Source organism: Mya arenaria, chromosome 11, assembly GCF_026914265.1.
Source record: "Mya arenaria isolate MELC-2E11 chromosome 11, ASM2691426v1".
In the NCBI taxonomy this organism is placed as follows: domain Eukaryota; kingdom Metazoa; phylum Mollusca; class Bivalvia; order Myida; family Myidae; genus Mya; species Mya arenaria.
The window spans coordinates 42,539,422-42,566,308 of record NC_069132.1 but is presented as its reverse complement, the minus strand read 5'-3'; the positions used below and the strand labels follow the sequence as shown (position 1 = coordinate 42,566,308).

General features: G+C 38.7%; 2 protein-coding genes across 3 annotated transcripts; both read left to right on the top strand.

The window, feature by feature from the left end:
* The first annotated feature begins 448 nt into the window (after nucleotides 1-448).
* On the top strand, nucleotides 449-2,203 carry LOC128208201 (D-aminoacyl-tRNA deacylase 2-like). The gene is made up of 3 exons (XM_052911649.1): nucleotides 449-574; nucleotides 976-1,045; nucleotides 1,767-2,203. Exons 1-3 carry the CDS (start codon nucleotides 530-532, stop codon nucleotides 2,102-2,104), a joined length of 453 nt encoding a protein of 150 aa, XP_052767609.1. The 5' UTR covers nucleotides 449-529; the 3' UTR covers nucleotides 2,105-2,203.
* An 8,254-nt stretch (nucleotides 2,204-10,457) lies between these two features.
* On the top strand, nucleotides 10,458-19,044 carry LOC128208200 (D-aminoacyl-tRNA deacylase 2-like). 2 transcript variants are annotated; one of them, XM_052911647.1, is made up of 4 exons: nucleotides 10,458-10,572; nucleotides 17,272-17,428; nucleotides 17,831-17,900; nucleotides 18,623-19,044. In XM_052911647.1, exons 2-4 carry the CDS (start codon nucleotides 17,306-17,308, stop codon nucleotides 18,958-18,960), a joined length of 531 nt encoding a protein of 176 aa, XP_052767607.1. In that variant the 5' UTR covers nucleotides 10,458-10,572; nucleotides 17,272-17,305; the 3' UTR covers nucleotides 18,961-19,044. The 2 variants fall into 2 exon arrangements, with proteins under 2 accessions (XP_052767607.1, XP_052767608.1); XM_052911648.1 differs by lacking the exon at nucleotides 10,458-10,572 and adding an exon at nucleotides 12,849-12,914.
* The last annotated feature ends 7,843 nt before the right edge of the window (nucleotides 19,045-26,887 follow it).

Genomic DNA, 26,887 nt, shown 5'->3' with positions numbered 1-26,887 from the left:
ATGAGTTAAAGCTACATATAGACTTGTTTGGCTCTAGATAAGATTGATGGCTGCCGGAATTTGTCTATTTGTCACTGAATACGATTAATTAAAGCTGTATTACTATTTTTGTTTGTTTTAAAACGGCTTTATGTTGTTGACACTGTTTCGGCTCATTAAAAGCTTAACAATTCGTTAGAGCTGCATATGTGTGGTTTTAGTTTCTGTATGGGCTGTTTCATTGCCAAGTTGTGATCTATATGAAACTGAGTAGGCTTAATTAGAGCAGCACATGGGTTTGCAGGCTCTAAATGGGGTTTACGGTTGCCAAAGTGTCTATTTGGCAAGCGGTATTCCGGATTCTGGTCTAAGTATAAGTAATATAAGAGAAGCGGGTGTTAACCTAATTGAATTGAAGAGATTTGTGTTTATTTTCAGTGTACGTCGATAAAAAATTATTAGCAAACACGCCATGTCAGCAGCGGAAGGTAGCGGAAACGGCAGTAAACATGCGCGGGTAATTCTGCAATAGTGCCTGTCTGCCCGGCTTATGGTTCAACCGGCCACGGATAGCGTGGACGCTGAATACGTACAGGTAGGTGATGACAAGAGAACCTTGTGTGATGTAAATGAACACAATTTTACTCCATGAAGCTGCATGTACATCAATTTTAAGAGGTTTATAGTAGTACATTTTACCTACGTGTTTCACCCTTTACATTGACCTTGAGCCCACAGTTGCCCGAATTTAGATGAGCAACTTTGTCCCCATATTAATATATTGCCATCAATTGCTTTTTATCACACCCTGCATTTTTAGTCTTATTCATATATGAAAATAACATTTATTTTATTTTATTGCATTAAATCAGTATGCTAACTCTGAATTCGTCAATAACATAAATAAATGCCTCCGAATTTCTTCAATGGAATGCATGCAGTATAATAATAGAAAATATTAAGAAAAGCTCTGTTATAAAACAATTTTTCTTACAGATCGGACGTGGATTAATCGTTTACGTTTGTTTCCTTAAAGGAGCATCGGAAACCATGATTGATAACATGGGTAATAAAAAACATTACAAAATAAATGGCATATTTTCGAATCTGTTACATTTTCATCTTAAATATAGTATGATATGAACAAAATAACGTAAAGACACCCGGAAAGAATGTCCGTATTGCAAAATGCTTTCTGAATCTGTATCAGACGGTAGCATAGTGCACATGCGCACATTTTACTATCGAATACTACGATATTAGACAAGAGTGATCGTGGATCGAATTTAAATGTGTGTGTTTTTTCTTCAGAAAGCTATTGTTAGTGTTATCTTCGCCAGATGTGGGAATCAAATAAAAAAATACTATAATATTAGACTGTTGGTCTGTAATATTGACACTTCTCGTTGCTTGATGTTCGAAAATTGGTATACAAATAAAACAGCAAAATCATGGACTGTTTTTTACATTTTCAATATTCGAAATAATCTTAACACTACGAGTATTCGAAATTTACCACTGACGTCGATATTGAGACGTCAGGAAACCAATTCGAAGCTATGCAAACCAACTGATCAACCGACGTACGTGATATTACCTATTTATATTTCTTTATTATTTACAAATTGGCTATAATACAAATATAAAAGTATTAGAGCTCCAAGTCAAGTATACTTTTAAACTTACGTATGTACGGTAGTATATACTAACTGTACTTATACAAGCTGTTTATCCATTGGCGATCACATTTAATTTCATGTATGTCTCAAATCAGTTTTCCTTTACAGTCAAGTCAGTCTTGAAGGCTCGTCTCAGCAAACAGACCGATGGTGGACGACTGGTCTCAATTCTTGACCTTCCCGGGGACATTATGATTATGCCCCAATCAACACTGGGAGGCAAATTAAAAGGCAATGCTATGAAGTTCAATGGCAACATACAGAAGGAAGAAGGTTTCAGGTTATATTCGCATTTTGTTGAAAAATGCGAAAAGGCTGTTGCAAGTGCCAATGTTGAAACGGGGCACAATTCCATAGTTCTGTATGGCACTTACGGCAATAAAACGGAAGTATTTTCCACAGAAAGTCCAACGAATGGACAATATACACATTATATGGAATTTTAAAGTCATTTTTGCTCGTCATGAAATATGTATAAGATATACAATTTTATTCAATACATTTTGAATGTCTGATAGTCCAGGGACAAGTATTTTAAACTAGCTATTCACACGACAGAATATTTTGCTATTTCTGAAGTTTCTATAGCTTTATTACCATTATATCTTATTATTAAAATGTTTGAACTTATCTACTTGAGATTATCATGTTTATTTCCTTAACATTTTATCACATCAAAACTGCAACTGATGGGCCTTCATCAATACATTCGTTTAAATAACTCGATGTACTTGCTGATAAAGTCTGCAATATGCAGTTTTACGTAAAATGTTATTCTTCTTTCCTTTTACCTTGGATAGACACAGGATAGTTATAATAAATAAAATAACATGTGATTATGATATGCTAGTATTCAATTCATTGTCTGAATTGTCTACCGAAAATAACGTGACAGGAGGTTACAATCGGAAGTGGAACTGCCGAACCGAATGGCCTCGATGGACATTTCTCACCGCAAACGTATACGGCCTGTGCAGCAACACTGTATAGTTTATCGTCCTGCTTCCACAAATGCGAAAACTTCAAAAGCCGTTCCGTTCGCATTCTCAGCTTGCTTTGGATTACTGCTTACTTGACCGCGTCGCGGAAAAAGCTTTTCTACGTTTTCCAGTTCATTCAAGTTCTACTGTACTTCCAAATTAGCTGTTTACTCAGCCATACTGGAGCTTGTCATAGCGATGATGGCAAGACAGCCGACTTTCTATCAACAAACGGTCTGGTGATGCCACTACAGTATGTCATAAATTGCTGCTTTTCTCCAAGCGATGGTTACGTTAATGGTATCTAAGTTGCCTATAACTATGGCAACGACTATCTCTCACAGGACCGGAGGTTACAATGAGATAATCGTTTCTACTCATTAAAAGCAAGATATGCTAATGGAGCGCCGAAAACATGTTGTAAGCATATGAAGTAAACAACATGTCTGAGAGAACTGATAACATTAAAAGCAATTAATTTGAGATCATTGCTCGAGCAATACATATTTGTATTCTTTTTGTTTTATCTGGCTTGTTCTTGACAACAGTAACTCCAAATGCATTCCCGTAGTACACCAATAGCAATTAATGTCTACACATAAGTTTCATAGACAACAGTTTACATCCCTTTCAATTGTTTCTATCTAAAGCTATTGAGCAAAAACAAGTTCTCCATTTTATGGCTTCTGCCTTGAACCCACCAACCTATAGAGCAATAAATGTCTTAACATGTACAAAACAAGTTTTATAACGATGCATCAATCTTATCTAATGTCATTTTACTGAACGCATCTATTTCTATTGATAGCAACAGCAATCTTGCCTTGACCTTAACCCCAAATGTACGTTTTCACATATGCTCTACATAAGTTTCATCACTATCCGTAGATTTTGAAATACTATGGTTTCGTCATATCGACATTGATATTGTTTCCACTGACCTCAAACGCAGCCACAAGCTCTGTCGTAACAGCCGCTGCCTAAACAACAAGTGTTATGACTTCACAGCATTAATTGTGCGGAAACTGTATTTAAAATAACAGCTTCCTTAACCTTGATCCCACTGAACCCAAAATGCCATTCCGTTGTTCGTCTTTTTATTGACCTGCTGTATACCAAGAGTCATCACTATGAGTTACTTCCAAATCAATTAAGTTATTAAACGGAAACCAATGTTCTAGTTTAGTGACTACTTCTATGGCTTGGCTCCAAAAGCAACTCCGAGCTACGGCTTTACATAAGTTACCTGCACAATATGTATCCTAGTGTTTCCCTTAACGTCAATTCTAACAAAATTTATAGAGTGGAAGCCGTATTTCTATTTTAGTAGCAGCGACCTTGGCATTGTTAACGCTGATTTCTAAAAATACAATTAAAATGTGAGTCTTCATACTATTCTGCTACGTGCCATGTTATATCTAGAAGAATCAGTTTTTATATAACAACATACGACGTTGACAAGTTGCATCACTATATTACAAATTATATATAAAAAATATCAAATCAAATATAATTCTTTATACTTTCTTGCTGCATGCCATGTTATTTCTAGCAAAATCATTTTTATATAACAATTATCGAAGTTTAACATGTTGCATCACTATACAACACTTATATACAGGGGTTGTAACTAATAAACAGCGGTTGCGAAACACTACTGATACGTGTACTTGTGAACTTCTTTTGGTGCAATACGTCATCCATTTATGTAACTGCCTCAATTATTGATGCCTTTAATGATGCCTCAGGCAAGATACTTTTGAGGATTGCCTTAGTGATGGTACTTTCAAGAATGCCTGAGATATAATATCTTTAATGATGGATACCAGTTATGGTGCATTCAAGGATGTCTCAGTTATGGTACCTTCAATAATGGCCTCAGTTATGGTACCTTCAATGATGCCTCAGTGAGAGTACCTTCAAGGGTGCCTCAGTAATGATACCTTCATGGATGGCCTCAATTATGGTGCCTTCAAGGATGGCCTCAGTAACGATGATGCCTAAGTTATGGTGCCTTCGAGGACGACCTCTGTAACGATGCCTTAGTTATGATACCTTCAAGGATGGCCTCAGTTATGGTTCCTACAAGGATGGCCTTAGAAACGATGCTTCAGTTATGGTGCCTTCAATGATGGCCTCAGCTATGGTGCTTACAAGGATGGCCTCAGTTATAGTGCCTTCAATGATGCCTCAACTATCGTGCCTTTAGATGACCTCCGTTATGGTACCTTCAATGATGCGTCAGTTATAATACCGTCAAGGATGGCCTCAGTTATGATGCCTTCAATGATGGCCTCAGTTATGGTGCCTTCAATGATGCCTTCAATGATGCCTCAGTAATGGTGCCTTCAAGGATGGCATCAGTTATAGTGCCTTCAATGATGCCTCAGTTATGGTTCCTTCAAGGATGGCCTCAGTTATGGTACCTTCAAGAATGGCCTCCGTTATGGTACCTTTAAGGGTGCCTCAGTTACGGTACCTTCAAGGATGTCTCAGTTATGATACAGATTAAACTAGTTTGTCTTCCTATTGTGAAACATGTTATACAACATTTAATCAACCACCTCGTAAGCACGATGTTATGCGAGAGTGTGGTCTTGCGTTGTAAGAGAATCCGGAGTTTCCTAAACCCATTTTCCGGCTTGGCGACTACAAACAAAACTCAATGCGCCCATGCGTAGATTTATAAGGTTGCACATGATGACAAATGCATAAATGTGTTCTCAGCAACTAATTACTCGTACTTTTCCCATTAGTCAGGTATTGTTTATGTCATGTTTTGGATATTTTCGCATATCTGTGGATTTACATTATTTGTTTTTTATCAAAAAGAAATCAGTTCTATTCACCCTCGAGGTTTGCACATGAAGGTCTCCGTGAAAACAGAAGAATTATCCAAAAGGGTCAAGTTGCTCAAAAGAGCAGAGTGCACAAAAGGGCCGGGTGCCCATAGGACCGGGTGCATCACCCTTCTAAAAGTATTCAGCTAAAACTCTAGTTAAAGATTGTATGAACAACATTATAACTTATGTTTGTTTCAGTGATGCCATGGGAAACCAAAGGGCCTATAAAACTCAATTGAGAAGATCTCACACCTTATTTCACTTCACTTGATGCAGTGGTAGGCAGATTTTATGCAAATAGGTGGTTTTATATCATGCCCTTGATTGATATATTGAAGAATAAGTGTGGTTTATATCCTGATAAAACCTCCGTTTGAAATCGAGAGGAGATCGAAGTACGATTCACTGTCGCTCGTTTTATCCTGCTTCACTGTAAAACAGACCTTCGGGACACCTCTGACAGAAAACAACCTCGGATGTATATGGACGGTTTACAATATCCAAAATCTTTACATTTAACTACATGTAGACTGCATGTAGATCGTGTGGTAAATTAAACTAAGCAGATAAACTTTATAATTTTACTCTTCGAAACATTTTTTGTGTAAAAATAAACTTCACTGGCAATCAATATAAACTTAGAATTTCAAAAAAACACGTTGGAAAGACAACAAATAATTAATGCCTGCATTTAAAACTATTGTTGTGGGAGCGGCCTTATAATATCAGAGAGGAAATTGACATAATAATATGGTCAACAGGAGGGAGTGCAGTGTTCCTGGAGTTAATTATCACACCCGAACTGCAAGAATACGCAAATGCCTTGAGTGTACGATAATCTTGTTTTATGGAGTGGGCAGCATTTAACAATTCATCAGCTTCGTCTTTCAATGCAACGAGCGTATACGGATATGGGTCTGGGTTTGTTGGCATCCGGAGCCGCTTGACGAAGCTTTTCCCGGCGCTTGCATGAAATAGAATCACAAATGACATTATTCTAGGTAGATATGTACCGGGCTTTACATGTTATGTTATTTTATAGCATTCAGAGTAAAAGAGACCGAAGGAGATGCATAACTGGTTTTGATTAAGGAGGTTGCTTGTTAAGAAAATAAGTATAAGGCCCACCAGGTAATAATTATAACATTATCATATACATGAGGAGCTCGCCAAGTCAAAAAAGAAGGCATTTCCGTGCCATGGATATTGATAGCGATTGACTCCCGAATTTCCATCAGTTCTGCATAAAATAATCGTTACAAAATCCTTCAGACATTCACTTTCGACCATGTTATCAAAGTGACCGCGTTATAATTCTGGGAATGTCGATTTGTTTTTACTCGTAAGTGCTATGCCATTTTATTATTGTTTTCGTATAAGCAATTTTTAATGTTGCTGTTTTTTCTCTATGTGGTTTACGCCAATATCAGCACGGCGCGAGTATGTACAACTTTTACTTTGCGCAAACATCAGCTCGACGCGAGTAAATTTTGGCTGTGTAATGTGTCCATATCATCAAGACGCGCAAAGGTCCAGGTTGCGCTATAAGTTACTATCAAAACGACGCGAGTAGGTTCAGGTTGTGCTTTGTGTCAATATCAGAACGACGCGAGCAGGATCTGATTGCGCTATGTGCCAATATCAGCACGATGCAATTATGCACATGCTGTGCTTTGTGTGAATATCAGTACGACGCGAGTAAGTTCAGGTTGTGCTTTGTGCGAATATCAGAACGACGCCAGTATGTTCAGGTTGTGCTATGTGTCAATATCAGCACGACGCCAGTATGTTTAGGATGTGCTATGTGCCAATATCAGCACGACGCGAGTATGCTCAGGCTGTGCTTTGTGTCAATATCAGCACGACGCGAGTAGGTTCATGTAGTTATATCTGCTAATATCAGCACGATGCAAGTATGTTGAGGTAGTGCTATGCGCAAATATCAGCACGACGCGAGTATGTTCATGTTGTGCTTTGTGCGAATACCAGAACGACGCCAGTTTGTTCAGGTTGTGCTATGTGCCAATATCAGCACGACGTGAGTATGTTCAGGCTGTGTTATGTGCCAATATCAGAACGACGCGTGGAGATTCAGGTTGTGTTACGTGCCAATATCAGCACGACGCGAGTAGATTCAGGTTGTGTTATGTGCCAATATCAGCACGATGCGAGTAGGTTTGGGTTGTGCTACGTGCCAATATCAGCACGGCGCAAGTAGATTCAGGTTGTGTTATGTGCCAATATCAGCATGATGCGAGTAGGTTTGAGTTGTGCTACGTGCCAATATCAGCACGTCGCGAGTAGATTCAGGTTGTGTTATGTGCCAATATCAGAACGATGCGAGTAGGTTTGGGTTGTGGTACGCGAGTAGGTTTAGGTTGTGCTACGTGCCAATATCAGCACGATGCGAGTAGGTTTAGGTTGTGCTACGTGCCAATATCAGCAGGATGCGAATAGATTCAGGTTGTGCTATGTGCCAATATCAGCATGATGCGAGTAGGTTTGAGTTGTGCTACGTGCCAATATCAGCACGACGCGAGTAGATTCAGGTTGTGTTATGTGCCAATATCAGAACGATGCGAGTAGGTTTGGGTTGTGGTACGCGAGTAGATTTAGGTTGTGCTACGTGCCAATATCAGCAGGATGCGAATAGATTCAGGTTGTGCTATGTGCCAATATCAGCACGACGCGAGAATGTCCAGGTTGTGATATGTGCCAATATCAGCACGACGCGAGTAGATTCAGGTTGTGTTATGTGCCAATATCAGCACGATGCGAATAGGTTTGAGTTGTGCTACGTGACAATATCAGCACGATGCGAGTAGATTCAGGTTGTGTTATGTGCCAATATCAGCACGACGCGAGTAGATTCAGGTTGTGTTATGTGCCAATATCAGCAAGACGCGAGTAGATTCAGGTTGTGTTATGTACCATTATCAGCACGACGCGAGTAGATTCAGGTTGTGTTATGTGCCAATATCAGCACGACGCGAGTAGATTCAGGTTGTGTTATGTGCCAATATCAGCACGACGCGAGTAGATTCAGGCTGTGTTATGTGCCAATATCAGAACGACGCGAGTAGATTCAGGTTGTGTTACGTGCCAATATCAGCACGACGCGAGTAGATTCAGGTTGTGTTATGTGCCAATATCAGCACGATGCGAGTAGTTTTGGGTTGTGCTACGTGCCAATATCAGCACGACGCAAGTAGATTCAGGTTGTGTTATGTGCCAATATCAGCACGATGCGAGTAGGTTTGAGTTGTGCTACGTGCCAATATCAGCACGACGCGAGTAGATTCAGGTTGTGTTATGTGCCAATATCAGAACGATGCGAGTAGGTTTGGGTTGTGGTACGCGAGTAGATTTAGGTTGTGCTACGTGTCAATATCAGCACGATGCGAGTAGGTTTAGGTTATGCTACGTGCCAATATCAGCAGGATGCTAATAGATTCAGGTTGTGCTATTTGCCAATATCAGCACGACGCGAGTAGATTCTGGTTGTGTTATGTGCCAATATCAGCACGACGCGAGTAGATTCAGGTTGTGTTATGTGCCAATATCAGCACGATGCGAATAGGTTTGTGTTGTGCTACGTGACAATATCAGCACGATGCGAGTAGATACAGGTTGTGTAATGTGCCAATATCAGCACAACGCGAGTAGATTCAGGTTGTGTTATGTGCCAATATCAGCACGACGCGAGTAGATTCAGGTTGTGTTATGTACCAATATCAGCACGACGCGAGTAGATTCAAGGTTGTGTTATGTGCCAATATCAGCACGACGCGAGTAGATTCAGGTTGTGTTATGTGCCAATATCAGCACGATGCGAGTAGGTTTGGGTTGTGCTGCGTGACAATATCAGCACGACGCGAGTAGATTCAGGTTGTGTTATGTTCCAACATCAGCACGATGCGAGTAGTTTTGGGTTGTGCTACGTGCCAATATCAGCACGACGCGAGTAGATTCAGGTTGTGTTATGTGCCAATATCAGCACGATGCGAGTAGGTTTGGGTTGTGCTACGTGCCAATATCAGCACGACGCGAGTAGGTTTGGGTTGTGCTACGTGCCAATATCAGCACGACGCGAGTAGATTCAGGTTGTGTTATGTGCCAATATCAGCACGATGCGAGTAGGTTTGGGTTGTGCTACGTGCCAATATCAGCACGATGCGAATATGTTCAGGCTGTGTTATGTGCCAATATCAGCATGACGCGAGTAGATTCAGGTTTTATTATGTGCCAATATCAGCACGACGCGAGTAGGTTCAGGTTGTGATATGTGCCAATATCAGCATGACGCGAGTAGGTTCAGGTTTCGCTAAGTGCCGATATAAGTACAACGCGAGTAGGTTCAGGTTGTTCTATGTGCCAATATCAGTGCGATGCGAGAATGTCCAGGTTGTGATATGTGCCAATATCAGCACGATGCAAGTGTGTTGAGGTAGTGCTATGCGCAAATATCAGCATGACGCGAAAAGGTTTCGGTCGTGATATGTGCCAATTTAAGCGTAACGCGCGTATTTTTAGGTTGTGCTTTGCGCCAAAATGAGCACGACATGTTGGTTCAGGCTTTGATATGTGCTAAATTCAGCACGACCTGAGGGTTTTCAGGTCGTGTTATGCGCCAATATCCGCACTGCGTGAGTATGTTCAGGTTGTGATATGCTCCAATATCAGAAAGACGATCGGAATTATGAATTTGCACTTAAAAGTAGTTCTTAATATTTGTGCGCATTTGTAGTTTTTGGTATTCATAGTTTGCGCTAAAGTCTAATATTGACTGTGAGCAGGTGATGCAGTAAAGCGGAAAGGTATTAAGAGTCGATTAAATGCTGCATCAACGCAATCCATCCAATCTAAAAAAAGATGTGCATAAATATTACATATATCATGAGAAATATATTGAAACAGGTTCATTCAACTTAGCTGAATTATTCAAGGTTAAACGAAACTCTTAATACGGAAGAGGCGATTCAACTTATCACTTTAATTGCTACCGTTAAAAATAAACGCAAATGTGTCAAAACTGAATAACATGTAATTTGTAGACATCTGGTATCATTGAAGGATTTAAGTCCATGTCAGGTAATTTTTAGTATTCATTGTTTAAAATAATCAACATATTTTGGTTTTACTAATTCATTACATTTTATAATTATAATTTTTTTGTTAAATGCTCCGTCTGTACTTATTGGAATCAATTAGTCCCATATTATTATATTTCCAAACAAACGTTGGAAATACGTTGGAATTTTGTTTTTGAGGAAAACACTTTTTTTCCGGTAAGTTTGAATTAACTGTTATATTCAATATAATTGTTGTATTTACAATGTGTTTCACTGTGTGAGCACCAAACGCTATTTTCATATCATTTTTATATCACTTTTAAATCTCAGTAAACCACCGGAACCCTACGGAATGCCGTTAGGGCCATCGCCTATGAATGTGTTGATCTGAAACGCGATACTCGATAGTCATGGGCACTCGATAATACTGATTGTATCTTAAATGTAAGCTTCTTGAGTGAAATTCAGCTGAAAATTGGTGAAAATATTCTACTTTCGTTTGTAAACATGCATGTGTTTGATGGGAGAATCGGTTTTATAACTTCATAAACAATATGTTTACAAAATAACCGAAATACGTGTGAAGATTAAACATATTTATATGACACTGCATTCCCCGATTTCTCAAATAAACCCTCATAATTGTGATATTAGATATAATAAGGAGTCATACTTACGTTTTACGATGATATCCGTTCTTTTACTCTAGCTCGGAAGTGTCATTGGCTTTTTTTATACACAGCTCCTAAAAGAGCTGGAGCCACTGTTTCGCACCCGTGTAGTACGATGATGAAAACGCGAAATCACGAAACTACGATGGCGAAAATGCCACAGTGCGATGATGAAAACATCATTATCGTTCAAAAGCAAATGAAATTGTCGATTTCGTTTACGAAACATCCGCAACACAATCCGTTGCCTGAAGCCATAAGCTATTTCAATATCTAGAGACCGGGAATGAGGGGACCGGATGAGACCGGATAATACGGTGAGAGACCGGGAAATAGTATCCCCCATTAGTCTAGGCGCATGCGCACCGGAAGGCGACAGTACGATGATGAAAACGCGATAGTACGATGATGAAAACGCGACAGTACGATGATGAAAACGCGACAGTACGATGATAAAAACGCGATATTACGATGATGAAAACGCGATAGTACGATGATGAAAACGCGACAGTACGATGATAAAAACGCGACAGTGCGATGATGGAAACGCGATAGTACGATGATGAAAACGAAATAGTACGATAATGAAAACGCGATAATACGATAGTACGATGATGATAACGCGAGCTCACGATACTACGATGGTGAAAACGCGAAAGAACGATGGTAAAAACACGATAGTTTATCGCATTATCATCATCGTTATGTCGTATTATCGCGTTTTCGTCATCGTACTCTCACGTTTTCACCATCGTAGTTTCGTGATTTCGCGTTTTAATCATCATACTATCTAGTATCCCGTTTCAGATCAACACATTCATAGGCGATGGCCTTAACGGCATTCCGTAGAATCCATACGATAAGTTTGTAATATTTACTCATTTAATATTTAAAAATAAATTTTGCTAAATCAAAGCATTACCAAAAAAATTGATTAACCTTGGATTTAAGAGTGAGAATAAAAAATAAAGTAGTTGCGATCTGATGGGAGAAAAAACCAGTTCGATGGTGAATAAGTCATTTTGCGAGATTTTGCTCTATTTGCGGGATTTTGTCTTTGAGAGAGACAGAACTCATTATGTATCATGTAAAAAGGATCTTTATGAGATATAAGGGAAACAATTTATGATGTTTTAGGTCTTCGCGAGGTATAACTTCGAAATAAAAACAAATATGGCTTCTAAGGATGTTTTCATTGGTGGTGTTTTGCATAACCCGACGTATAATACCGTGAAGAGTTATTCATCTTGACCATGTTCGATAGTCAAAAAGATTAATCAATGGCTCGCTGTGTTAGCAGTGTATTGACATCAATGATAGCCTTTAAAATGAGAAAGTAATTCTTAATATATGTGCGCATTTTTTTTTTGGTTTGCGACCTCTAATATTGTTTGTGAGCAGGTGATGCAGTAAAGCGGAATGGTTTTAAGAGTCGATTGAATGCTGCATCAACAAATTCCATCATATTTTTATATACATTTAGATAACATTTATCATTCAAAATATATTGAAATAAGTTCATACAACAAAGCTGAATTATTCAAGCTTAAACGAAAATCTTAATACGGAAGAGTTGATGCAACTTATCACTATAATTGCTACCGTTAAAGATAAACGCATATGTTTCAAACCTGAATAACAAAAAATTGGCAGACATCTGGTATCATTGAAGGATTTAAGTTCATGTCAGGTAATTTTGAGTATTTTTTGTTTAAAAAAAACAGCATATTTTGGTTTTACAAATTCATTACATTTTAGATTATTTTTTTCTGTTTAATGTTTCGTCTGTACTTATACATTGGAATCAATTAGTCCCATATTATTATAATTTTAAAAGTACGTTGGAAATACGTTGGAATTTCGTTTTTGAGGAAAACACTTTATTCCAGTAAGTTTGAATGATCTGATATATTCAATATAATTGTTGTATTTACATTATGTTTCACCGTGTGAGCAGCAAAAGCTATCTTTCATATCATTTTTATATCACTTTTAAATCTCAATAAACCACCGGAATGCCGTTAGGCCCATCGCCTATGAATGTGTTGATCTGAAACGCGATACTCGATAGAACGATGATGTAAACGCGAAATCACGAAACTACGATGGTGAAAACGCGACAGTACGATGATGAAAACATCATTATAGTACAAAAGCAAATGAAATTTTCGATGTTGTTTAACAAACATCGGCAACACAATCCGTTGCCTGAAGCCATAAGTTATTTCAATATCTAGAGACCGGGAATTAGGAGACCAGATGAGACCGGATAATACGGTGAGAGACCGGGAAATAGTATCGCCCATTCGTCTATGCGCATGCGCATCGGAAGGCGACTGTACGATGATGAAAACGCGATAGTACGATGATGAAAACGCGCTGGTACGATAGTGAAAGCGTGACAGTACGATGATGAAAACGCAATAGAACGATGATGAAAACGCGAAGTACGATAATGAAAACACGGCAGTACGATGATGATAACGCGAAGTACAATGATGCAAAACGCGACAGTACGATGATGAAAACGCGATAGTACGATGAAAAAAACGCGATAGGACGATGATGAAAACACGATAGTACGATAGTGAAAGCGCGACAGTACGATGATGAAAACGCGATAGTACGATAGTGAAAGCGCGACAGTACGATGATGAAAACGCAATAGAACGATGATGAAAACGCGAAGTACGATAATGAAAACACGGCAGTACGATGATGAAAACACGGCAGTACGATGATGATAACGCGAAGTACAATGATGCAAAACGCGACAGTACGATGATGAAAACGCGATAGTACGATAGTGAAAAACGCGATAGGACGATGATGAAAACACGATAGTACGATGATGAAAACGCGACAGTACGATGATGAAAACGCGACAATACGATGAGGAAAACACGAAATCACGATATTACGATGTTGAAAACGCGAAAGTACGATGGTAAAAACACGATATTTTATCGCATAATCATCATCGTAATGTCGTTTTATCGCGTTTTCGTCATCATACTGTCGCGTTTTAATCAGCGTACTGTCGCGTTTTCACCATCGTAGTTTCGTGATTTCGCGTTTTCATCATCGTACTATCGAGTATTGCGTTTCAAATCAACACATTCATAGGCGATGGCATTAACGGCATTCCGTAGAATCCATACAATAAGTTTGTAATATTTACTCATTTAATATAAAAAATAAATTTTGCTTAATCAAAGCATTACCAAAAAAACTGAATAACTTGGATTTAAGAGTGAGAATAAAAAATATAAGTAGTTGCGAACTGATCTAAGTAGAAACCAGTTCGATGGTGAATAAGTCATTTTGCGAGATTTTGCTCTATTTGCGGGATTTTGTCTTTGAGAGAGACAAAACTCATTATGTATCATGTAAAAAGGATCTTTGTGATATATAAGGGAAATAATTTATGATGTTTTAGGTCTTCGCGAGGTATAACTTCGAAATAAAAACAAATATGGTTTCTAAGGATGTTTTCATTGGTGGTGTTTTGCATAACCCGACGTATAATACCGTGAAGAGTTATTCATCTTGACCATGTTCGATAGTCAAAATGATTAACCAATGGCTCGCTGTGTTAGCAGTGTATTGACATCAATGATAGCCTTTAAAATGAGAAAGTAATTCTTAATATATGTGTGCATTTGTTATTTTTGGTTTGCGAAGTCTAATATTGTTTGTGAGCAGGTGATGCGGTAAAGTGAAAAGGTTTTAAGAGTTGATTGAAAGCTGCATCAACCCATCAAATTTTTATGTACTTTTTTATAGCATATCTCATTCTTAAAATATTGAAATAAGTTCATTCAACATGGCTGAATTATTCAAGCTTAAACGAAAATCTTAATACGGAAGAGGTGATTGATTGCTACCGTTAAAGATAAGTGCATATATGTTTCAAATCTGAATAATATTTAATTTGTAGACATCTGGTATCATAGAAGGATTGACGTTCATGTCTGGTAATTTTAAATATTCTTTGTTTGAAATAAACAGCATATTTTGGTTTTACAAATTCATTTCATATTACCATTTTATAATTATTATTTTCTGTTAAATGTTTTGTCTGTACTTATATATTTGAATGAATTAGTTCTATGTTAGTTTATTTCCTAAAATACGGTGGAATTTCTTTTTTTAGAAAAACACTTTATTCCGCTAAGTTTGAATGATCTGATATATTAACACAATCGTTGTATTTGCATTATATATCACCGTGTGGCACCAAAAGCTATCTTTCATATCATCTTTATATCACTTTGAAATCTCTATAAACCACCGGAAACAATACAATAAGTTTGAAATATTGACTCGTTTAACATTAAAACAGATGGGAGTTGGAACCATAAATAGTAAATAAGTAAATAACCACAAAACTGGTCCCCAACCCCATCAGTTTGCTACTACTATTATAGCATGACTATCTGTATTATAACATTCAGTAGTGTTTGTTTCAATTATTCCAAGAACAATTTGTCGTGTTTTGTTTTAATAAACAGGTGCTCTTTGGGTTCATATTTTCAAACTTGGTACACTTGCAGAAAATGTGAACATGATTTTAAAAAAGCTCAGGTTTAAAAATGAAATCATCAAATATGACCGCCAAATTTCAAGAATGCTGCAATTACTGAAACTATGTTAATATATAGTTATGGTACTTATGGACTTTTAAGATGTACTCTTTTATCTCTAAACATGGCACACACATTATATTTAGGGATGGATATTTCAATTTATTTAGCTCATGTTCATAAAGTAGCTTAAATTAATTTACGGCATTGACTACCTCAAGGTCATGGTCAATACGATTCTTAGGTCAGAGTACATAAATGCCACTATTTAATTCAATGTGAAATAACAGTATTGTAAATGGACTGTTCCTTAACATTACATCAACATACCTTTATGAAATCGTTAACATAATTTACTAAAATAGTGTTAAGGTTAGGGTAAGGACCCTCTCAGGATATATCCAATATGACCACCAATTACAATAAGGCAACCACATGGTGTTGAGTACTACGTCTAATTTTAGACCTGTCTATGGGTTTGGTTGGCTCTGAATGGGCTTTATGGTTGCCGTAATATGAACTGTCTAGCACAGAGCTGGGCCTGGGTTTGTTTGGCTTTGAAAGGGCATACTGGTTTTAGAAAAAGTGTCTATCGGGAACTGAGTAGGCTTAATAGCAGCTATGCACGGGTTTGTTTGGCTCTAAATTGGCTCCAATATGTGGTCTACTAGGCACTAAGAATGCAAAATTACAGCTAGAAATGAGTTTGTTCGGCTTTAAGTGTGCTTCATCGATGCCAAATGCGGGTCACTTTAACACTGAATATGCTTTCTAAGAGCTGCACACAGGTTTCGTTGGCACTTTATGGCGTTAATGGCTGCTTAAATGAGTAAAAGCTACATATGGACTTCTTTGGCTCTTAATCAGCTTGATGGTTGCCGGAATTGGTATATTTGTCACTGAATACGCTTAATTAAAGCTATGTATTCGTTTGCTTTGATTTGAATGGGCTTTATAGTTATCAATATATGGTCTTGTTGACCCTAAGTAGACTTAACTAGAGCTGTATACGTGTTTGGGCTTCATAGTTGGCCAATTGTGTTGTTGAAACTGTTTAGGCTCGTTAAAAGCTGAATATTTTGTTTTTTATTTCCAAAGTGTTGAGTAGGCTTCATTAGAAATTCACAGATAAAGTTTAATGAGAGCTACACATGAGTTTGACTCCAAATGGGCTTGATTGTTGCCAAAAATGGTCTCTTTGGCAGGTTGTAGGCTTAGTTAGAGCTGCATATGTGTGGTTTTAGCTTCTGTATGGGCAGTTTTGTTGCCAAGTTGTGATCTATATGAAACTGAGTAGGCTTAATTAGAGCAGCACATGGGTTTGCAGGCTCTAAATGGGGTTTACGGTTGCCAAAGTGTCTATTTGGCAAGCGGTATTCCGGATTCTGGTCTAAGTATAAGCAATATAAGAGAAGCGGGTGTTAACCTAATTGAATTGAAGAGATTTGTGTTTATTTTCAGTGTACGTCGTTAAAAAATTATTAGCAAACACGCCATGTCAGCAGCGGAAGGTAGCGGAAACGGCAGTAAACATGCACGGGTAATTCTGCAACAGTGCCTGTCTGCCCGGCTTATGGTTCAACTGGCCACGGATAGCGTTGACGCTGAATACGTACAGGTGAGTGATGACAAGAGAACCTTGTGTGATGTAAATGAACACAATTTTACTCCATGAAGCTGCATGTACATCGATTTTAAGAGGTTTATAGTAGTACATTTTACCTACGTGTTTCACCCTTTACATTGACCTTGAGCCCACAGTTGCCCGAATTTAGATGAGCAACTTTGTCCCCATATTAATATATTGCCATCAATTGCTTTTTATCACACCCTGCATTTTTTAGTCTTATTCATATATGAAAATAACATTTATTTTATTTTATTGCATTAAATCAGTATGCTAACTCTGAATTCGTCAATAACATAAATAAATGCCTCCGAATTTTTTCAATGGAATGCATGCAGTATAATAATAGAAAATATTAAGAAAAGCTCTGTTATAAAACAATTTTTCTTACAGATCGGACGTGGATTAATCGTTTACGTTTGTTTCTTTAAAGGAGCATCGGAAACCATGATTGATAACATGGGTAATAAAAAACATTACAAAATAAATGGCATATTTTCGAATCTGTTACATTTTCATCTTAAATATAGTATGATATGAACAAAATAACGTAAAGACACCCGGAAAGAATGTCCGTATTGCAAAATGCTTTCTGAATCTGTATCAGACGGTAGCATAGTGCACATGCGCACATTTTACTATCGAATACTACGATATTAGACAAAGGGTGATCGTGGATCGAATTTAAATGTGTGTGTTTTTTCTTCAGAAAGCTATTGTTAGTGTTATCTTCGCCAGATGTGGGAATCAAATAAAAAAATACTATAATATTAGACTGTTGGTCTGTAATATTGACACTTCTCGTTGCTTGATGTTCGAAAATTGGTATACAAATAAAACAGCAAAATCATGGACTGTTTTTTACATTTTCAATATTCGAAATAATCTTAACACTACGAGTATTCTAAATTTACCACTGAAGTCGATATTGAGACGTCAGGAAATCAATTCGAAGCTATGCAAACCAACTGATCAACCGACGTACGTGATATTACCTATTTATATTTCTTTATTATTTACAAATTGGCTATAATACAAATATAAAAGTATTAGAGCTCCAAGTCAAGTATACTTTTAAACTTACGTATGTACGGTAGTATATACTAGCTGTACTTATGCAATCTGTTTATCCATTGGCGATCACATTTAATTTCATGTATGTCTCAAATCAGTTTTCCTTTACAGTCAAGTCAGTCTTGAAGGCTCGTCTCAGCAAACAGACCGATGGTGGACGACTGGTCTCAATTCTTGACCTTCCCGGGGACGTTATGATTATGCCCCAATCAACACTGGGAGGCAAATTAAAAGGCAATGCTATGAAGTTCAATGGCAACATACAGAAGGAAGAAGGTTTCAGGTTATATTCGCATTTTGTTGAAAAATGCGAAAAGGCTGTTGCAAGTGCCAATGTTGAAACGGGGCACAATTCCATAGTTCTGTATGGCACTTATGGAAATAAAACGGAAGTATTTTCCACAGAAAGTCCGACGAATGGACAATATACACATTATATAGAATTTTAAAGTCATTTTTGCTCGTCATGAAATATGTATAAGATATACAATTTTATTCAATATATTTTGAATGTCTGATAGTTCAGGGACAAGTATTTTAAACTAACTGTTCACACGACAGAAAATTTTGCTATTTCTGAAGTTTCTATAGCTTTATTACCATTATATCTTATTATTAAAATGTTTGAACTTATCTACTTGAGATTATCATGTTTATTTCCTAAACATTTTATCACATCAAAACTGCAACTGATGGGCCTTCATCAATACATTCGTTTAAATAACTCAATGTACTTGCTGATAAAGTCTGCTTGCGTTACAATATGCAGTTTTACGTAAAATGTTATTCTTCTTTCCTTTTACCTTGGATAGACACAGGATAGTTATAATAAATAAAATAACATGTGATTATGATATGATAGTATTCAATTCATTGTCTGAATTGTCTACCGAAAATAACGTGACAGGAGGTTACAATCGGAAGTGGAACTGCCGAACCGAATGGCCTCGATGGACATTTCTCACCGCAAACGTATACGGCCTGTGCAGCAACACTGTATAGTTTATCGTCCTGCTGCCACAAATGCGAAAACTTCAAAAGCCGTTCCGTTCGCAGTCTCAGCGTGCTTTGGATTACTGCTTACTTGACCGCGTCGCGGATAAATCTTTTCTACGTTTTCCAGTTCATTCACGTTCTACTGTACTTCCAAATTAGCTGTTTACTCAGCCATACTGGAGCTTGTCATAGCGATGATGGCAAGACAGCCGACTTTCTATCAACAAACGGTCTGGTGATGCCACTACAGTATGTCATAAATTTCTGCTTTTCTCCAAGCGATGGTTACGTTAATGGTATCTAAGTTGCCTATAGCTATGGCAACGACTTTCTCTCACAGGACCGGAGGTTACAATGAGATAATCGTTTCTACTCATTAAAAGCAAGATATGTTAATGGAGCGCCGAAAACATGTTGTAAGCATATGAAGTAAACAACATGTCTGAGAGAACTGATAACATTAAAAGCAATTAATTTGAGATCGTTGCTCGAGCAATACATATTTGTATTCTTTTCGTTTTATCTGGCTTGTTTGGTCATGTTCTTGACATTGACAACAGTAACTCCAAATGCATTCCCGTAGTACACCAATAGCAATTAATGTCTACACATAAGTTTCATAGACAACACTTTACATCCCTTTCAATTGCTTCTATCTAAAGCTATTGAGCAAAAACAAGTTCTCCATTTTATGGCTTCTGCCTTGAACCCACCAACCTATAGAGCAATAAATGTCTTAACATGTACAAAACAAGTTTTATAACGATGCATCAATCTTATCTAATGTCATTTTACTGAACGCATCTATTTCTATTGATAGCAACAGCAATCTTGCCTTGACCTTAACCCATAATGTACATTTTCACATATGCTCTACATAAGTTTCATTACTATCCGTCGATTTTAAAATACTATGGTTTCGTTATATCGACATTGGCATTGTTTCCACTGACCTCAAACGCAGCCACAAGCTCTGTCGTAACAGCCGCTGCCTAAACAACAAGTGTTATGACTTCACAGCATTAATTGTGCGGAAACTGTATTTAAAATAACAGCTTCCTTAACCTTGATACCACTGAACCCAAAATGCCATTCCGTTGTTCGTCTTTTTATTGACCTGCTGTATACCAAGAGTCATCACTATGAGTTACTTCCAAATCAATTAAGTTATTAAACGGAAACCAATGTTCTAGTTTAGTGACTACTTCTATGGCCTTGGCTCCAAAAGTAACTCCGAGCTACGGCTTTACATAAGTTACCTGCACAATATGTATCCTAGTGTTTCCCTTAACGTCAATTCTAACAAAATTTATAGAGTGGAAGCCGTATTTCTATTTTAGTAGCAGCGACCTTGGCATTGTTAACGCTGATTTCTAAAAATACAATTAAAATGTGAGTCTTTATACTATTCTGCTACGTGCCATGTTATATCTAGAAGAATCAGTTTTTATATAACAACATACGACGTTGACAAGTTGCATCACTATATTACAATTATATAAAAAATATCAAATCAAATATAATTCTTTATACTTTTTTGCTGCATGCCATGTTATTTCTAGCAAAATCATTTTTATATAACAATTATCGAAGTTAAACATGTTGCATCACTATACAACTCTTATATACAAGTGTTGTAACTAATAAACAGCGGTTGCGAAATACTACTGATGCGAGTACTTGTGAACTTCTTTTGGTGCAATATGTCATCCATTTATGTAACTGCCTCAATTATTGTTGCCTTTAATGATGTCTCAGGCAAGATACCTTTAAGGATTGCCTTAGTGATGGTACTTTCAAGAATGCCTGAGATATAATATCTTTAATGATGGACTTCGTTATGGTACCAGTTATGGTGCATTCAAGGATGTCTCAGTTATGGTACCTTCAATAATGGCCTCAGTTATGGTACCTTCAATGATGCCTCAGTGAGAGTACCTTCAAGGGTGCCTCAGTAATGATACCTTCATGGATGGCCTCAATTATGGTGCCTTCAAGGATGGCCTCAGTAACGATGATGCCTAAGTTATGGTGCCTTCGAGGACGACCTCTGTAACGATGCCTTAGTTATGATACCTTCAAGGATGGCCTCAGTTATGGTTCCTACAAGGATGGCCTTAGAAACGATGCTTCAGTTATGGTGCGTTCAATGATGGCCTCAGCTATGGTGCTTACAAGAATGGCCTCAGTTATAGTGCCTTCAATGATGCCTCAACTATCGTGCCTTTAGATGACCTCCGTTATGGTACCTCCAATGATGCGTCAGTTATAATACCTTCAAGGATGGCCCCAGTTATGATGCCTTCAATGATGGCCTCAGTTATGGTGCCTTCAATGATGCCTTCAATGATGCCTCAGTAATGGTGCCTTCAAGGATGGCATCAGTTATAGTGCCTTCAATGATGCCTCATTTATGGTTCCTTCAAGGATGGCCTCAGTTATGGTACCTTCAAGAATGGCCTCCGTTATGGTACCTTTAAGGGTGCCTCAGTTACGGTACCTTTAAGGATGTCTCAGTTATGATACAGATTAAACTAGTTTGTCTTCCTATTGTGAAACATGTTATACAACATTTAATCAACCACCTCGTAAGCACGATGTTATGCGAGAGTGTGGTCTTGCGTTGTAAGAGAATCCGGAGTTTCCTAAACCCATTTTCCGGCTTGGCGACTACAAACAAAACTCAATGCGCCCATGCGTAGATTTATAAGGTTGCACATGATGACAAATGCATAAATGTTTTCTCAGCAACTAATTACTCGTACTTTTCCCATTAGTCAGGTATTGTTTATGTCATGTTTTGGATATTTTCGCATATCTGTGGATTTACATTATTTGTTTTTTATCAAAAAGAAATCAGTTCTATTCACCCTCGAGGTTTGCACATGAAGGTCTCCGTGAAAACAGAAGAATTATCCAAAAGGGTCAAGTTGCTCAAAAGAGCAGAGTGCACAAAAGGGCCGGGTGCCCATAGGACCGGGTGCATCACCCTTCTAAAAGTATTCAGCTAAAACTCTAGTTAAAGATTGTATGAACAACATTATAACTTATGTTTGTTTCAGTGATGCCATGGGAAACCAAAGGGCCTATAAAACTCAATTGAGAAGATCTCACACCTTAATTCACTTCACTTGATGCAGTGGTAGGCAGATTTTATGCAAATAGGTGGTTTTATATCATGCCCTTGATTGATATATTGAAGAATAAGTGTGGATTATATCCTGATAAAACCTCCGTTTGAAATCGAGAGGAGATCGAAGTACGATTCACTGTCGCTCGTTTTATCCTGCTTCACTGTAAAACAGACCTTCGGGACACCTCTGACAGAAAACAACCTCGGATGTATATAGACGGTTTACAATATCCAAAATCTTTACATTTAACTACATGTAGACTGCATGTAGATCGTGTGGTAAATTAAACTAAGCAGATAAACTTTATAATTTTACTCTTCGAAACATTTTTTTGTGTAAAAATAAACTTCACTGGCAATCAATATAAACTTAGAATTTCAAAAAAACACGTTGGAAAGACAACAAATAATTAATGCCTGCTTTTCAAACTATTGTTGTGGGAGCGGCCTTATAATATCAGAGAGGAAATTGACATAATAATATGGTCAACAGGAGGGAGTGCAGTGTTCCTGGAGTTAATTATCACACCCGAACTGCAAGAATACGCAAATGCCTTGAGTGTACGATAATCTTGTTTTATGGAGTGGGCAGCATTTAACAATTCATCAGCTTCGTCTTTCAATGCAACGAGCGTATACGGATATGGGTCTGGGTTTGTTGGCATCCGGAGCCGCTTGACGAAGCTTTTCCCGGCGCTTGCATGAAATAGAATCACTAATGACATTATTCTAGGTAGATACGTACCGGGCTTTATATGTAATGTTATTTTATAGCATTCAGAGTAAAAGAGACCGAAGGAGATGCATAACTGGTTTTGATTAAGGAGGTTGCTTGTTAAGAAAATAAGTATAAGGCCCACCAGGTAATAATTATAACATTATCATATACATGAGGAGCTCGCCAAGTCAAAAAAGAAGGCATTTCCGTGCCATGGATATTGATAGCGATTGACTCCCGAATTTCCATCAGTTCTGCATAAAATAATCGTTACAAAATCCTTCAGACATTCACTTTCGACCATGTTATCAAAATGACCGCGTTATAATTCTGGGAATGTCGATTTGTTTTTACTCGTAAGTGCTATGCCATTTTATTATTGTTTTCGTATAAGCAATTTTTAATTTTGCTGTTTTTTCTCTATGTGGTTTACGCCAATATCAGCACGGCGCGAGTATGTACAACTTTTACTTTGCGCAAACATCAGCTCGACGCGAGCAAATTTTGGCTGTGTAATGTGTCCATATCATCAAGACGCGCAAAGGTCTAGGTTGCGCTATAAGTTACTATCAAAACGACGCTAGTAGGTTCAGGTTGTGCTTTGTGTCAATATCAGAACGACGCGAGCAGGATCTGATTGCGCTATGTGCCAATATCAGCACGATGCAATTATGCACATGCTGTGCTTTGTGTGAATATCAGTACGACGCGAGTAAGTTCAGGTTGTGCTTTGTGCGAATATCAGAACGACGCCAGTATGTTCAGGTTGTGCTATGTGTCAATATCAGCACGACGCCAGTATGTTTAGGATGTGCTATGTGCCAATATCAGCACGACGCGAGTATGCTCAGGCTGTGCTTTGTGCCAATATCAGCACGACGCGAGTAGGTTCATGTAGTTATATCTGCTAATATCAGCACGATGCAAGTATGTTGAGGCAGTGCTATGTGCAAATATCAGCACGACGCGAGTATGTTCATGATGTGCTTTGTGCGAATACCAGAACGACGCCAGTTTGTTCAGGTTGTGCTATGTGCCAATATCAGCACGACGTGAGTATGTTCAGGCTGTGTTATGTGCCAATATCAGAACGACGCGAGTAGATTCAGGTTGTGTTATGTGCCAATATCAGCACGATGCGAGTAGGTTTGGGTTGTGCTGCGTGACAATATCAGCACGACGCGAGTAGATTCAGGTTGTGTTATGTGCCAATATCAGCACGATGCGAGTAGGTTTGAGTTGTGCTACGTGCCAATATCAGCACGACGCGAGTAGATTCAGGTTGTGTTATGCGCCAATATCAGAACGATGCGAGTAGGTTTGGGTTGTGGTACGCGAGTAGATTTAGGTTGTGCTACGTGACAATATCAGCACGATGCGAGTAGGTTTAGGTTGTGCTACGTGCCAATATCAGCAGGATGCGAATAGATTCAGGCTGTGCTACGTGCCAATATCAGCACGACGCGAGTAGATTCAGGTTGTGTTATGTGCCAATATCAGCACGACGCGAGTAGATTCAGGTTGTGTTATGTGCCAATATCAGCACGATGCGAATAGGTTTGAGTTGTGCTACGTGACAATATCAGCACGATGCGAGTAGATTCAGGTTGTGTTATGTGCCAATATCAGCACAACGCGAGTAGATCCAGGTTGTGTTATGTGCCAATATCAGCACGACGCGAGTAGATTCAGGTTGTGTTATGTATCAATATCAGCACGACGCGAGTAGATTCAGGCTGTGTTATGTGCCAATATCAGCACGACGCGAGTAGATTCAGGTTGTGTTATGTGCCAATATCAGCACGACGCGAGTAGATTCAGGCTCTGTTATGTGCCAATATCAGTACGACGCGAGTAGATTCAGGTTGTATTACGCGCCAATATCAGCACGACGCGAGTAGATTCAGGTTGTGTTATGTGCCAATATCAGCACGATGCGAGTAGGTTTGGGTTGTGCTACGTGCCAATATCAGAACGATGCGAGTAGGTTTGGGTTGTGGTACGCGAGTAGATTTAGGTTGTGCTACGTGCCAATATCAGCACGATGCGAGTAGGTTTAGGTTGTGCTACGTGCCAATATCAGCAGGATGCGAATAGATTCAGGTTGTGCTATGTGCCAATATCAGCACGACGCGAGTAGATTCAGGTTGTGTTATGTGCCAATATCAGCACGACGCGAGTAGATTCAGGTTGTGCTATGTGCCAGTATCAGCACGATGCGAGTAGGTTTGGGTTGTGCTACGTGACAATATCAGCACGATGCGAGTAGATTCAGGTTGTGTTATGTGCCAATATCAGAACAACGCGAGTAGATTCAGGTTGTGTTATGTGCCAATATCAGCACGATGTGAGTAGATTCAGGTTGTGTTATGTACCAATATCAGCACGACGCGAGTAGATTCAGGTTGTGTTATGTGCCAATATCAGCACGACGCGAGTAGATTCAGGTTGTGTTATGTGCCAATATCAGCACGATGCGAGTAGGTTTGGGTTGTGCTGCGTGACAATATCAGCACGACGCGAGTAGATTCAGGTTGTGTTATGTGCCAATATCAGAACAACGCGAGTAGATTCAGGTTGTGTTATGTGCCAATATCAGCACGATGTGAGTAGATTCAGGTTGTGTTATGTACCAATATCAGCACGACGCGAGTAGATTCAGGTTGTGTTATGTGCCAATATCAGCACGACGCGAGTAGATTCAGGTTGTGTTATGTGCCAATATCAGCACGATGCGAGTAGGCTTGGGTTGTGCTGCGTGACAATATCAGCACGACGCGAGTAGATTCAGGTTGTGTTATGTTCCAACATCAGCACAACGCGAGTAGGTTTGGGTTGTGCTACGTGCCAATATCAGCACGACGCGAGTAGATTCAGGTTGTGTTATGTGCCAATATCAGCACGATGCGAGTAGGTTTGGGTTGTGCTACGTGCCAATATCAGCACGACGCGAGTAGATTCAGGTTGTGCTACGTGCCAATATCAGCACGATGCGGGTATGTTCAGGCTGTGTTATGTGCCAATATCAGCACGACGCGAGTATGTTCAGGTTGTGATATGTGCCAATATCAGCACGACGCGAGTAGATTCAGGTTGTGATATGTGCCAATATCAACATGACGCGAGTAGGTTCAGGTTGTGTTATGTGCCAATATCAGCACGACGCGAGTAGATTCAGGTTGTGCTACGTGCAAATATCAGCACGATGCAAGTTTGTTCAGGCTGTGTTATGTGCCAATATCAGCACGACGCGAGTAGGTTCAGGTTGTGTTATGTGCCAATATCAGCACGACGCGAGTAGGTTCAGGTTGTGATATGTGCCAATATCAGCATGACGCGAGTATGTTCAGGTTGTGATATGTGCCAATATCAGCACGACGTGAGTATGTTCAGGTTGTGTTATGTGCCAATATCAGCACGACGCGAGTAGGTTTGGGTTGTGCTACGTGCCAATATCAGCACGACGCGAGTAGATTCAGGTTGTGTTATGTTCCAACATCAGCACGACGCGAGTAAGTTTGGGTTGTGC

Bases quoted from the DNA above. Each gene is read 5' to 3' on its own strand.
- LOC128208201 (XM_052911649.1), top strand. From the start codon at position 530: ATGGTTCAACCGGCCACGGATAGCGTGGACGCTGAATACGTACAG. The intron at 575-975 runs GTAGGTGATGAC...TTTTTCTTACAG, and splicing joins TGGACGCTGAATACGTACAG to ATCGGACGTGGATTAATCGT. The intron at 1,046-1,766 runs GTAATAAAAAAC...TTTCCTTTACAG, and splicing joins AACCATGATTGATAACATGG to TCAAGTCAGTCTTGAAGGCT.
- LOC128208200 (XM_052911647.1), top strand. From the start codon at position 17,306: ATGTCAGCAGCGGAAGGTAGCGGAAACGGCAGTAAACATGCACGGGTA. The intron at 17,429-17,830 runs GTGAGTGATGAC...TTTTTCTTACAG, and splicing joins TTGACGCTGAATACGTACAG to ATCGGACGTGGATTAATCGT. The intron at 17,901-18,622 runs GTAATAAAAAAC...TTTCCTTTACAG, and splicing joins AACCATGATTGATAACATGG to TCAAGTCAGTCTTGAAGGCT.